Here is a 15,434-nt window from a genome sequence, read left to right on the forward strand (position 1 = left end):
CATGAGGATTGAGTTGAAATTTATTCAAGAAATAGAAAGAAAATTGATATATAGTTAGCTAAACTTAGAGAAAACTACCAATATATATACGTTTATTTCCTATTTTCTACTCCTTTATCCATGTCTCCTACGATATCTGATTTTGTAATTGTGCTCATTTTCATTTCTACTTCTTCATCCATGTTTATCATCACATCATTAACATTATCTTTATTTGAGACTAGTTTAGAATCTGATATTTTTTTCTTGTTCACAAATACTGCACTAAAATGGCTGCTTAAATGGCCATTATAATTTATACCAAGTAAGAATTGGGTTATGAATACAAAACCAGATATCAAAAAATCCATTTCTAATGTATATTCTAATATCATGTTCATAGTTACCATATAGAATCTAATTTCTGTGCATATCGGTAAATTACTATTTTAGTTTCAACAAATCCTAATTTGTATTTCCTTGTTACATATATTAACTTGAAAAATGAACAAATGTACAAAATGCACAAATGTTTTATAGAAATATTCAAAGTACCTTTTTCCTTATAGTTGTTCTCCTAGGTCCAAATCTCTAAGTGTTACACGTTTCCTGAAAATTGAAAAAATGTCATTTTTAGTTAAAGTATATAACAAATTTAGAAAAAAAACATAGACCTATATAATGTATTAAACAAATGAAGGTACATAGAATAGAAACACACCTCCTAAAAAATTCAGTATTGTCGTTAACTGTATCTATTCTATTTTTTTCATCTTCCTTGATCTGAAGATATGAATGAGATCAAATATATAGAAATAAGAAAAGAAAGGTTCTCATATCATAGTACGAAAACAATGTAGACCTAACTGCGACATGATGGTAACATATATTGTATAAATGTTTTTAACACTCAAACATGATCTACTTTTGAAGTTGGAGACCTCATTTCTACATGGTTATAACATATATTATATAAACACACTAAAAAATCACACATATAAGGAAGGACGCACTCCTTACCTGACAAAACTGCTGAACATTTTATACCTGCATTTGAAATGAACTTATAGAGAAAATCCCTCACGTTATGCAACCACCAAATAACCGTCGTATAGCTTATAGAATAAATAATTTTTCACCAACTCCCCTGTAATTGAACATACACTAGCAACATGTATGCTAAAAAGTGCATTATAAACACCTAGCCAATGCCTCTACGAACAACATAACTACAAATAGTGGTTACAATTGTCACATTACTTTTTAAAATTTCAAAGTATATATTAGATAGTAATTAAAGATGATATTGTATTCATGATATCTTACTTTGAACACCTTACAAATGTACCTTGCAGATAGATTAAATAGAATTAGTGCCTAGAATCATCACGTCACCTTTAAAAATTTCATGATATGTTTTAGTTACTAAGTAATAATACTAATAATATTAGTGAAAATATGTTAAAGCAAACTATTAGAAGACTTATTTTCCACCCAATATACATGTAACTGAAACCTTTCATGCCCCAAATTTTAATAAGCTAAACCACTAATTATTAATTCATTAATATGTAGTTTGCGCAAATGTATGTAGTGGTATGAAACATTGTCAAATAAAGTTTATGTTCCTTGATCCACACACCTGTTTTCCCATATAACACTTCTTGCTCACATGCATTAATAACCAAAAACCGCTAATTAGTTGATTAATATGTAGTGATATGGGGAAACGATATTTGCAGTTGAAGTGTGCAGACATAGAATGTATGTAGAGTCACAAACATTCTAAATGAAAGTTTCTATTTCCCATTTCATACACCCATTGTCCCACACAATACTACTTCCTCATACGCATTAAAAATACACTCCATTTAATATAACTATTTAATTTAAAAATGTGAAATCTCATATGATCTTAATATTCAGGAAGGTCAAATAAAACGAACTTGTGTTGACATAGTAGTGGGACCAATTAATCAATGGCCCTTATTTTGCACCCGATATTCATGTAACACAAACATTTCATCCCCTCATGTTATAATCCTAAACCATTAATTATTTTATTAATATGTAGTATGCGGAAATGTGTACAAAGATACAAAATATTTTTGGAAGAAATTTATGTTCCTTGCTCCATACATCTATTCTCCCACACAAAATTTCTTCCTCACACACATTAATAAGTCAAACCCACTAACTAGTTAATTAATATGTAGTATTGTCTGGGAAGGAGATATGCAAAACAAGTATGTAGAGGGAGAATGTAGGTGGAGTTACGAAACATTTCGAGAGAAAACTTATGTTCCTTGCTCTACACACATGTTTCCTTTCACAACACTTCTTCCTTGTATATATTAAAGAGGAAATTCATTTTATATTACATAATAAGTATTTAATTCAGAAACGTGAGATAACAAATACCGATAGTATTAAGGAATCGTGAATACCAAGATTCACTTTTTCTACTTTGATACTGAAAGCCTTCAAATAGGATTTTTGTGTATATAGGGTTATGTCAACGTGGGCTCATTTTATTTGATATGGGTATGAAAAGGAGTTGTGGAAGCAATGATTCATTGACGATCCATTTTTTTCTTCCACAATATATTTTTAGCAAGATGGGGAGGAAAATGTTTTCTTGCAATCGTATTTGGATTGAAATATATATTAGAAGAATTATTTAGTGTACTTGAACCTATCACATATGTAGTATTTTTAAGACAATACATGTAAATAATAAAAGAGATTCATAATAACTTGTTATCATTGAAAAATTCAAATAAATCTAAGCTTACCATTTCCCTGTCCTAATTGGCATTCCCATCTTTGGTTTCTAGTACATATAGGATCCCTCTTTGTGTTGCTAAAATTGTAATGGCACCAATTGTGTTGACTAGAAATGGATCTTAAATAATGGAAAAATTTGCAATCATTATATTTGGGAAAAATCAGTATTATCTAAAAACAAGACAAATGTTTCTACAATGCTAGAGCTATTTAGTGAAATAGTTTTTCCACAATCACCACTATCATATTTTTTCTTTGGAATTATTTCAAAATTTCTAATGGAAACATCAACATTTGCAATAAGTTCTTCCTCATGACATTCGATATACAATGTTTGCATAAACAATGTTATTGTCATTTTTCCTTCATATCTGTCAAATATCCACAAAGTACTTGTCCTATCTTATATTAATTTTCCAAAAAGGTTTGATATATAACTAGCACAATGCCATGGAAAATGATTCGTGTTATGTTGTTACTGATATCTTCTATTAATAATGGTATAGAATCAATTGGTTTCCCAGTCATGAGCATTTAATTGAAATTAATTCAAGAAAACAAAAAGAAATCTGGTATACACTTAGCTAAAATTGGACCTAACTACCTTTTGTCTTTGTTTTTTATATGTTTTTTGCTACTCTGTTTATTTCTTTTGTGATATTTGCTTCTGTAATTGTGCTCACATTATTTTAATAATGGAATGGTTATGCCACACAATGAAATTTGCAGAGTGTAGAGGTGTGGGAGTGGGGAGGAAGTACAATAAAAGCTTCCTCTACACTATGCACATATAATTTAGATGTTTTGGGTTTTTCCCAAAATTTAATAACATAATTTATCCAACTATTTACCTTTTTAATTAAATGAAATAATTTAATATAGGGAAATAAATATGTTTTTATCCGTTTGTTCTCACATTTCAACATTCGTTTCACTTTTCTCAAAGCAAAGGATTTCTCACTATTAGTGTGAAATTTCTTGGAAGGTGTACCAAAAACACTTCACTTAAGTCACTACATGTTAACAAAAATTTGATGGTTGCCTACAATTCACATCTACAATAAAAATGGAAAAACCTATAGCAAAAATATAGATGATCGAGAATAACAAACAATAGTAAAAATATCGAATGTAATAACCCGAATGGAAAGACTTTAATTGAATAAATTATTTATTAAAAATGTCTTGTTAAGGAGATCTTCTCTCTCAATATGTGAAAAACCCAGACAAGATGTGGAGAACTCAAATAGGAGCTCAAAAGAAAAGGGATGATAGTGGTGACGATGATAATGATCATGGCAAAGAATGAATGGAAAACCCTCATATTTATAACAATGTATTGAGTTAATATCGAAAATGGAGAATAATATAATAATATTGACCAAATCAAGATCTAACCACTTGGAAGGGTTTATTATATTTATTTGAGAGGGAAAACATATTTAGAATGGTTAAATATCTTTATTTATAAATAATTAACAAATAAAATGATTTATTACTTATTTCGCGAGGATTAAAAATGGTGTGAAATTGAAATAATTATTAAATAATGATTTAACAATTATTCCAATAATTAAAATAAGGAATAATAAATAAATAGTCATTTAATTAATTATTCATAGGGTATTTAGTCAAATGTGACAATGAATAATTATTTAAATAATGATTTAATAATTATTCCTAGAGAAAATTAAGTAAATAATGATTTATATAATTATTCTCATGGGTTTTTTTATTTAAATAAAAAAATAATTTAATAAATGTGGTTTATTAAATTATTTTCTAGAGTGAAAGTGATTTTACTATGGTAAAATTAATCCTACATGGTATATTTCTATCCACCTAATTAGAAATAACTAGGTGATCATTTTTTGGTGATAACACTCACTAAACCTCATGAAAAGGCCCTACATTCAATCATGGTGTTGTGAAATATGCTAATTAAAAATCTTTTTGATGCATCTAAGCAATAACTAAATATCAATGAAGAATGAAGCATAAGATATTAAAGACTAAAAATAAATTCTAGAACATAGGGATTGGATACCTTGTCCTAAATAAACAAAATAGTTAACTCATCAAATTTTAAATAAAAGAAATGCAATTAAAGAAAGAAGAATATATGCATGCCGTAGCACGAAAAGGGAAACCTTGAACACTTGAAAACATTGGAAGCATTTGTAAATGAGGACATCTATGAGTTGTTCTAAACAATCTTATTAAACACTGAGATAATACATCAATAATGAAGGTTGTGGCATTGGTTTCCATATGATATGTGAGGGAATTTATTAAAAATTTGAAATATACATTGTGCAGAGTGGAGAGGTGCATAGGAAGAAATAGTTCCTTCTCGTTAATGAACTCCCCTGGACACAATTTCTTCGCACAACCTTTTTTTCAAATTCCCTATATACCATTTATGTGCTCAACAAAATGGTGGAAATTTGATATTAAATTAATATACAAAATCTTTCTCTAGATAGTTTTTAATCCCCCATCCCCCAACAGAATTACAAGGTCGGAAAGACACACTTACCAACAAAATTACAAGCCGCAAAGACACACTTACCAACAGAATTACAAGGCCACACAAATCAACTAATCGTGATATCTGAAGCGAAGGACAATGGAAAAATAAAACGTCAGCATGCTTCCGATAATTCAGATTCAGACAAGGAAACGACAAGAATAGAAGAAAATCATCTATCTATCACCTCATCTACACCATCTCAAGGAGAATGGCAAAAGGTTGAAAAGAAAAAATGGAGAAAAGCCTAACGTTTCTCCTCATTATTTATCAACTTTTGATCATCAGTCTCTGACTAGATGATGGACTTTTTGTAAGTAGCTACAACATGTAATTTTATTTTCATTAATAAAATTATGATTTTTCCCTTGGAGAAAAAAATTTGCTAATCCCCTATCTTATATTGATAGTAATGAACATAGTAATAACATCCTACAATTGTGTTTTTGTTATTTTGTGATAATCGAAAAGGAAGAATTGGCAATTACAACAACAATTTAATGAGGAATCTTCGACGAAAATCACATAGAAAAACTTTCATTATTAAAGGGAGAATAATGTTTTAATAAATTTGTCTCTCAAAGAAAGTTTTGTTTTTGGATGTTGGCATTTGTCTATTGAAAATTTTGCAATGGTGTTTTATGATCAATTTTTTCTTTTAATTTATTTAACCTTTCTTTTTTAGTGACTAATTAGTCTTTCTTCTCCATGTATAATTGAAGCATATTTTAAATACTCAAATAAAATGTTTATTAAAAAATCATATAAATTGTTATACAAGGAAGAAATTATATATATTTTTTAATGATTTTCAAATCCTTCACCATTACAAAAAAAAAAAAAAAACTTAATGTTCTAACAGATCTACCTTTCAAAAAAATTGTACTATTATCTTGTACTTTTAGATAACAGTATTTACATTTATTCAAAATTTAATCATATTTTATCGTTAGTATTTTCTTTTAATCCCTTTAATTTTTCTTTCCCAATCACAAATTAGCCCTTTCATTTTTCTTTGTTCATAATTAAAGCATATTTTGAATATGCTAAAATTTCATCCATATTCACATGCCACGAAAAACAGAACATACAAACTCGAACACCATTAACGATGCACGTTGATTTGACTGGTTGAATTTAAATACATGGTTTTTGTAATGGAGTGACAAACTGTTAAAATTGGCAACCAAGGAAAAACTTCATGTGGGTCATCTTATTCATGGCTAATAATATTTTTATTAGATTCCTCTCGTCGAGAGGTGTAGGATTGATATAAAGATCATCCAATTCCGATAAGTATTCATGGAGATATGAATTTATTTTGATTATGGAATTATTATCAAGCCGACCTACAACTCATGTAGGCTCAGAAGCCCAACAGTCGCATCTATTCAGCCACCAACGTTGTGTATAAATATAAGAGGACTTTTCCTCATTTAGACTCACTCATATCTCATCACATATCTCTCTCTCTCTACTGCGCAATATGAGTCTCTTCTCTACTGCGCTGAAATGGGTCTCTCTCTCTCACACATGTGAAGCCGGAAGCTGTTGAATTTGAAGCTGCAACTACAGAAGTAAAGATTGACTTGCGTGGCCTAGAATATCTCCTCTTTGGAACTATGTTGTAGGTTCATCTGAACCTCCTTTGAAAGCCGCAACTTTTGGTGGTGGAATGAAGTCAATCCGACGAACGGTTTGCAAGATATCGACTGCCCTAGTTTGAAGTCAGAAACTGCTGAAACTGAAGCTGCAACTGCAGATGTAAAGATTGACTTGCGTGGCATAGAAGATCTCCTCATCTGAACTGTGCTATAGGTTCATCTGAACCTCCTTTGAAAGCCGAAACTTTTGGTGGTGGAATGAAGTCAATCCGACTGTCGGTTTGTGAGATATGGTCTACCCTAGTTTGATAATGAAGCCGCTAATGCTGATGCTACTGATCTAGGGTTTGCTACTGCTGATATGAATCAGATTTATTGTACTATTTCTCTCTGCTGAATTATTGAAGATAAAAGAAGGTTTGATCAAAGGGTTTCCCCACACATTGTGAGGTTTGTCCCTGGCTAGCCGCCACATCTTGTGTCTCTTGTCTTGGCTTGTTTTCTCTCGATCGTTTAATGTTCTATCTGCACTTTACTTTATGTACATGTGATTGCTAATCGATGGAATATAATAAGAAAAAGAAGTAAACTGTTATAAGCATAGAACATACCATAACTTAACATGGTATCGGAGCTGAGGTGAAGACAAAGCCCGAGCAAGAGCAAGAGCAATCATTGAAGAGAAGATTGGCAAGGTTATCCTAAAAGAACTATGGGGTCCTCAACACTCTTTCCTGCCGAAGACAAGCTCCGTGAGAAAGCTGACTATCACGGATGAAAGATGTCTATCGATCTAACCCTTGAAGATCAAGGAGTGTTGGACCATGTAAGAGGCAATATTGTTGAGCCTTCATCAAATGCATCTGCTACTGCCTGGAACAAATGGAAAAATGGAGAAGTCAAAACAAAGAAGATCATCCGGGACTCTATCGACAAGCGCTTGGTGGCCTACATCTCTGATCTAGACACCTCCAAGGAAATCTACAGCAGACTGGTGAGTTTATATAAAGTTAATGATGCAAATCAAGTTTTGTTTCTTAGAAATAAGTTGAGGGAAATCAAGAAGGGTAAAGATGAAAGTATGCAAGCATACTTCTTAAGAATCACCGAGATCAAGAATGATCTCCTATCTATTGGGGAAACTATTACTGACAGAGAAATGGCACTCACAACTCTTGAAGGATTACCATCTGAATGGTATGTGTTCAGGACTACTCTTCTGAACTATAATGTAATTCCTGGTTTCGAGGAATTAATGGCTAGATGCATTCAAGAAGAAACAAGGAAATAAGTGTAAGAAATGCCCATGCCTAAAGGTCCTCTTGTTGCCTTTTCTTTTCATGCAAAGAAAAGAAATAATTCCGGGACTAAATCAAAAGGAAAGGCTAGACCTAAGGCTAGAAGAAAATGACGATGTTACATTTGCGATAAAGCAAGTCACTATGCAAGGGAGTGCCCTGATAGAAAGGACTCACTCTAGGACGATGATCAAAATCCCTCTGATGGCAATCAAAGGAATGACAAATTCAACAGCAAAGGTAAGAGGAGAGCTCGGAATCAAGGAAGAGGACAAGCATTCAAGAAGGCCAGAAATTCCAGGATGTATTAAATGCGCCTGACCTCAAAAAGAACCTAGTGTCCATCTCGGGAACGGAAGACAAAGGCTACAAGGTAACCATCAGCAATGGCAAGGTATGTATATGGAAAAATAATGTTAAAGATGCCTTTACTCTTGGGTTTAGTGTTGATTCATTATATCAGGTCGATGGAAGTCTGCTAGGTGTCATGTCTTATGACACATCTCTTCAGTCCGAACTTTGGCATTAGAGGTTTTCCCCCCTTCATTATAAAGGTATACTCGGTGTAAGACAAATGGTGATAGGGATGCCCGAATTCTGAATAGAGAATGAAGGTGTATGTCCAAGATGTGCTGAAGGAAAGCTCAAAAGGGGACCATTCCCCTCAAGCCAAAGCAAGACCTCTAATATATTACAATTGGTTCACTCAGGCATACCTGAGGTTGGCATTAAGAGGGAGACTACTACACCACATACTCCTGAGCAGAATGGTGTGGTGGGAAGGAAGAACCACACGATGATGGAAGCTGTCTGGGCCATGCTACATGATCAAAGACTTCTGATGTTTCTATGGGCTGAAACTACAATCACCGTCGTATATGTACAAAATTGATGCCCTCATCAAGCATTGGGTTCCAAGACTCCTAAAGCAAAGTTCACCGCAAGGTGAACAATCTTTCGACTTTGAGGAGCTCTCAAGAAGCCAACACCAGGGAACCGAAAGAAAATGATGATGAATCAATGCCTGATGTAGAAGAACCCATGGATCTGATAGATTCTCATCCACATGAGCCTTCCTCTTCTAGGAAGAGGCCTTCATGGCTTAGGGGGATACTTGATGATGCTAAAGGACATACTGCACCCTAAGGAACCTTCCGTCAAAGTAAGAAACTTAATAGGTATCAAGGATACCTGACCATCATGAGCACGATCATACAAAATGAGCCTTCGTCATTCTCAGATGCCGTCAAGAATCAAGTATGGAAGGATGCTATGACCGTAGAATATGAGTCTATTATGGAGAATGATGTCTGGGAAGTAGTTCCCAGACCCTGGACAAGACAATTGTTACTTCAAAATGGCTTTACAAGATAAAGCATGCAGCAGATGGAAGCACGGAAAAGTATAAGGCTCGTTTTGTTGCTCGAGGTTTCTCCCAAAAGGAAGGTATAGACTATGATGAGATATTTGCACCTGTTGCCAGATATACGACCATCCGCTCGATCATAGCCCTTACCGCTTCACAAGGATGGAACCTACATCAGATGGATGTCAAGACTGCGTTCTTGCATGGCTCGATCAAAGAAGAGGTCTACGTGGAGCAACCCGAAGGATTTGAGATTTATGATCGAAAATATCATGTATGCAGGTTGAAGAAAGCTCTCTATGGGCTGAAGCAAGCACCCCGAGCATGGTATGAGAGGATCGATAGCTACTTGATGAAGCTGGGATTCACTAGGAGTGAAGCCGATCCTAACCTTTACTTTAAGGTTGAAGATGACAAGCCTCTCATACTGGTATTGTATGTGGATGACCTCTTTCTAACAGGTGCATACCCTCTCATTCACAAATGTAAGAGGGAGCTGGCCTCTGAATTTGAAATGAAAGACCTAGGACTGATGCACTACTTCCTAGGACTTGAAGTATGGCAAAAGCCAAGGGAAATTTTCTTATCTCAAGGGAAATATGTGGTAAAGATATTGGAAAGATTTGGTATGATGGACTGCAAGCCTGTGACTACCTCAAGGATCTTAACTTTTAGAAGTTATATGGTAGTGATGTCGGACCAGATTTGGGAAATGCCTCTGAGTTTCATAAACTCATTCGCATTGATGTTCTTGGTGAACCTCCGTCCGAACATATTTTTTGCAGTTAGCATTGTGAGCTCATATTTGGTTGAGCCTCACTGGATTGATGCCAAGAATCTTCTGAGATGTCTTCTGGACACAATCTCTCATGGATTAAGATACACTGCCGGAGATGTGAGACTACTTGGATATACTGATGTTGATTGGGCAGGCAGTGTGGTGGACCGTAAGAGCACTTTCGGGTGTTGTTTCACCTTGGGATCTGCTTCGATATCCTGGATAAGAAGGAAGCAGAAGTCGGTGGCTTTGAGCACCGCCGAAGCAGGATATATTGTTGCTAGCATAACCTCGTGTGAGGTAGTCTGGTTGCGAAAGCTCTTCAGTGAGCTGTTTGGATTTACATTGGATACCACTGTGATTCTCTATAACAACCAGAGGTGGGATTTGATTATTGAGGAATCCCGTATTCGTCGATTGCTCCAGCAGATAGACATCATCTTGGATATGGTAAGTTGATGAGCAAGGAGGCTCCATCGCATTAAGATGATGTACAGGTTGATACACCTTGTCAAAGCCCCGAGGAAAGATCTAATCTGTGATTTTCCCAAACGACTTGGAGTCGGTAAGAAACCCTTGTACAAGGGTCCTGCATGTTGCATACATTGAGCTCTGGGAGCTCTGAGGGCTTGCGGTTAGTACTGGAGCAACATACGACCACAGGGTGACTCACCCTCCCCTGGTGGTGCACACTGGAACAAGATGATTCGCTCTCTTGTGGGACAAGATGATTCACTCTCTTGTGGAACAGGATGATTCGCTCTCATGTGTAGTAGGATGATTAGTTCTCCTGTGAGGCCTGGATTGATGTGTTCTCCATGGCGATTGTAGCAGGATTGATGTGTTCTCCTGTGAGGCCTGGATTGATGTGTTCTCCATGGCGGCCTGGATTGATGTGTTCTCCATGGCAATTGTAGCAGGATTGATGTGTTCTCCTGTGAGGACAGGATTGATTAGTTCTCCTGTCGAGGCATCCTACCCATGCAGTCTGGGACTCATGGGAAGTACCTCTCATCTGATCAATGAGCAGGGAAATGAAGTTAGGGACCATAGTAGTACCGATGGACGCATCGTTGTAACTACCGCACTCCCTACGCTAGGATGACCTCCATTGATCTGGGATCAATGATACTGGTCTGGGACCAGTGGTAGGAGTTGTACCATACTATGACGCTGACTTCGGGTCGGTTGAGACTGGTTTGGGATTAGTGGTACATACTCTGAGACTGACTTTGAGTCAGTGGAGGATGATATTGGTCTGGGACCATTGGAGTTGTACTCACTATGACGCTGACTTTGGGTTGGTTGAGACTGGTCTGGGACCAGTGGTACATACTCTGAGACTGACTTTGAGTCAATATGATACATCCTCGATCATTTCTTCTTCTTCATAATTCAGACAAAAGCAGAGTAGAACAGAACAATGCAAGAGCAGAGCAGAACAAAAAAAAACAGTACAGATCAGTGCAGGGCAGAACAAGACAAAGCAGAACAGGAAAAATAGAGCAGAGCAGGGCAAGGATCAGGCTGTACAAGGCAGTGCATTTGATGGATGAATAGTAACGACCGATAGACAGATTTCAGATGAAGTTCTCCATGGTTGAGAGGGAGTGTTAAAATTGGCAACCAGGGCAAAACTTCATGTGGGTCATCTTATTCATGGCTAATAATATTTTTATTAGATTCCTCTCGTCGAGAGGTGTAGGATTGATATAAATATCATCCAATTCCGATAAGTATTCATGGAGATATGAATTTATTTTGATTATGGAATTATTATCAAGCCGACCTACAACTCATGTAGGCTCAGAAGCCCAACAGTCGCATCTATTCACCCACCAACGTTGTGTATAAATATAAGAGGACTTTTCCTCATTTAGACTCACTCATCCCATCACATCTCTCTCTCTCTCTCTACTGCGCAGATATGAGTCTCTTCTCTACTGCGCTGAAATGGGTCTCTCTCTCACACACATGTGAAGCCGGAAGCTGTTGAATTTGAAGATGCAACTACAGAAGTAAAGATTGACTTGCGTGGCCTAGAATATCTCCTCTTTGGAACTGCGCTGTAGGTTCATCTGAACCTCCTTTGAAAGCCGCAACTTTTGGTGGTGGAATGAAGTCAATCCGACGAACGGTTTGCAAGATATCGACTGCCCTAGTTTGAAGTCGGAAACTGCTGAAACTGAAGCTGCAACTGCAGATGTAAAGATTGACTTGCATGGCATAGAAGATCTCCTCATCTGAACTGTGCTATAGGTTCATCTGAACCTCCTTTGAAAGCCGAAACTTTTGGTGGTGGAATGAAGTCAATCCGACTATCGGTTTGTGAGATATGGTCTGCCCTAGTTTGATAATGAAGCCGCTAATGCTGATGCTACTGATCTAGGGTTTGCTACTGCTGATATGAATCAGATTTATTGTACTATTTCTCTCTGCTGAATTATTGAAGATAAAAGAAGATTTGATCAAAGGGTTTCCCCACACATTGTGGGGTTTGTCCCTGGCTAGCCGCCACATCTTGTGTCTCTTGTCTTGGCTTGTTTTCTGTCGATCGTTTAATGTTCTATCTGCACTTTACTTTATGTACATGTGATTGCTAATCGGTGGAATATAATAAGAAAAAGAAGTAAACTGTTATAAGCATAGAACATACCATAACTTAACACAAACACCATTAACGGTGCCGTTGATTTGACTGGTTGAATTTAAATACATGATTTTTGTAATGGAGTGACAAACAATAAGGAATGGCCGGACATAAAAATAATACCAGAGGCTCTCACCTCGGTGCTAGCATGTCTGATGATGAATCCACAGCTGCATAATGGATATCTAAGACTCTCGTACAAGAAGTAGCTCTACCGCTTGATGTTGCTATTGTGCTTAATGTTTTGTCAGGGTGTGCCACGTAATCCAGATCTATGAAAGCAGGCCTAACCGGCGACGGAAGGTATTCTCCCTCACTTGTCAGCATCGACACCACCCGGGACATTGAAGGCCGCAACGCTGCAGTAGTTTGAGTGCACAGACGACCTATTTTAATCACCCTGATCCCTTCCTCTAGCGAATAACTGCCCTCCAATGTGGGATCCATAAGTTCGAATGCTTTCTCTATGTCATACAATCTCCATGCCTGGGTGGTCAATATCAACAAAAACAGTATTAGACTTCAGTTAGCAGAGGATGACAATGCTATGGAGATTTCAGAAAATTTCAATGATCACCATGAGATCCACATGAGCCAATTAGAAAAGGATGATAATGCTATGTAGATTTTAGAAAATTTCAGCCAGAATTATGAGATCGACAGGAACCATACTCTTTCAAGGAGAAACTCCATTTCCTCACCCACAACATGATTCTTTCTTCCGCTGATAATCTCAAGTAAAAGAACTTCAAAGCTGAATGCATCTTCTTTCCTTGTCAGCTGTCCGTATAAGGTGTACTCCGGGGCCATGTAACCTCTGCAAAATGTCATGTAGGTGAAATCTCTATAATTTAACCTTCTCTAAATTACTTGTTACTTCTTCCTATATATATCAAATGCAATAGGTAATAATTCATGTAGTGTAAGTTATTAAATAAAGTTGGGGGCATCAAGAGATTGAACAGTAGAGAGAATTCTTACAAAATTCCTGCATGCTCACATGGCTGTCATCTTCTGCAAAGAGTTTGGCTAAACCAAAGTCTGCTATTTTGGGTATGTTTTTATTGTCCAGTAAAATATTGCTTGCTTTAATATCTCTATTAATGATCCTTATCTCAGACACCTCGTGAAGATATGCCAGTCTGCGCACAGTTCCGACTAGGATTGCACACCTCGCTGGCTAGTCAAGTAAATGACGTTTTGTTATATATGCAATTATTGCATCAGGGGCAGTAAAAACATAGTTACGGGCATTCTTAAATTCATGGCAGATTCTGAAATATTTTCGGGAATTTGACGTCAACCTTAAACAATTGATGTTAGTTTGACAACGAATTAGTAATTTTGGGTAAAATGTAATTAGTCAGGTTTATACCGAATTTTCAGTTATGTAACGGAGGTCGATGATATAAAACTGGTGAATGCCCATGGAATGTATATGAGTGGAGAATCATTGTTGAATAATATATTCCAATCCCTTGCCCCGTGGATGTTTCCTTGACACATTGTCAAGGTTTTACCACGTAAATCCTGTGTCTATGTGTGTGTTTGGTTCCTAGTTAGTTATGGTGTTTTCTTGGTCAATATATAACTGAATGTGTGTAATTCTTTCCTATTTTTCCTTCTGATTCACCAACAAGTGGTATCAGAGCTCCGAGGGCCGAGCGATTGGTTCTTAGTTGTGTGAAAGACCTGCGTGAGGCTGAGACCTGCGTGAGGCTAAAGCCCTGCATGAGGCGGTTTTTTTTCTTTGCTGCGTGAAAGTGAAAAGCTGCGTGAGGACCTCCCTCCGTGAAAGGCTACCTCCCTGAGACCTGCGTGAGGCGTTTCATTGCTGCGTGTTAAAAAAAAGGCACAGAGCTTGCGTCCAAGTGGAATTGCTGCGTGTTAAAAAAAGGCACAGAGCCTGCGTCCAAGTGGAATTGCTGCGTGTGAAGGAGCCACTAGCCTGCCGCTGTTTTCTGAATACAGAGCCTGCGTGAGGCCAGAAGCCTGGCTTGTGGAAGATCCGGGTAATTTTTTATTTGTTGAAGACAATTTTTTTTGTTTACCCAGAATATTTTGGTTTGGGTTCATAAACCAGTTGAAAAGGAAGTTGTCCAAAATTGATAAAGAGCAGGGTTTCAGTAAGAAGAACAAGTTTTATTTTTCAGTAAAATTTGTTGAAGGGTTTCTCTAAAAAAATATTGCAGAAAAACAAAGGCTCAAAATTGTAGAAAGAAATTTGTAAAATTTGTTTGTTTAAAAAGCGGGCTCAGTTTTTTTTAAGAAAGGGAAACAAAGTTTTTTTTAAGAAAAAGGGAAACAAAGTTTTTTTTTAAGAAAAGGATAGCTGAAAGACTGAAACCCTAGGAGAAGAACAAAATGGCCAAGATGTCGAATGCGAAATTCGAGGTGGAGAAATTCACCGGAAAGAGCAATTTTGCTCTTTGGAAACTGAAG

The 15,434-nt window shown here is 36.3% G+C and overlaps 1 protein-coding gene across 1 annotated transcript; it reads right to left on the minus strand.

Moving 5' to 3' along the window:
• Nucleotides 1-13,124: 13,124 nt before the first annotated feature.
• LOC149237083 (cold-responsive protein kinase 1-like) lies at nt 13,125-13,802 on the minus strand. The gene is made up of 2 exons (XM_089369138.1): nt 13,665-13,802; nt 13,125-13,478 (listed from the first exon to the last, which is right to left on the minus strand). The coding sequence occupies exons 1-2, from the start codon at nt 13,800-13,802 to the stop codon at nt 13,125-13,127; spliced, it is 492 nt and encodes a 163-aa protein (XP_089225264.1).
• Between the last annotated feature and the right edge of the window lie 1,632 nt (nt 13,803-15,434).

The sequence above is a fragment of the Pinus tabuliformis genome, chromosome 8 (genome assembly GCF_031772625.1).
Source record: "Pinus tabuliformis cultivar Carrire ecotype Pingquan chromosome 8, CPIR1, whole genome shotgun sequence".
Classification (NCBI taxonomy): domain Eukaryota; kingdom Viridiplantae; phylum Streptophyta; class Pinopsida; order Pinales; family Pinaceae; genus Pinus; species Pinus tabuliformis.

Coding starts and splice junctions, on each gene's coding strand:
- LOC149237083 (XM_089369138.1), bottom strand. CDS start 13,802: ATGGCCCCGGAGTACACCTTATACGGACAGCTGACAAGGAAAGAAGAT. Junction 13,479..13,664: donor TGGAGTTTCTCCTTGAAAGA/GTATGGTTCCTG, acceptor TTGACCACCCAG/GCATGGAGATTGTATGACAT.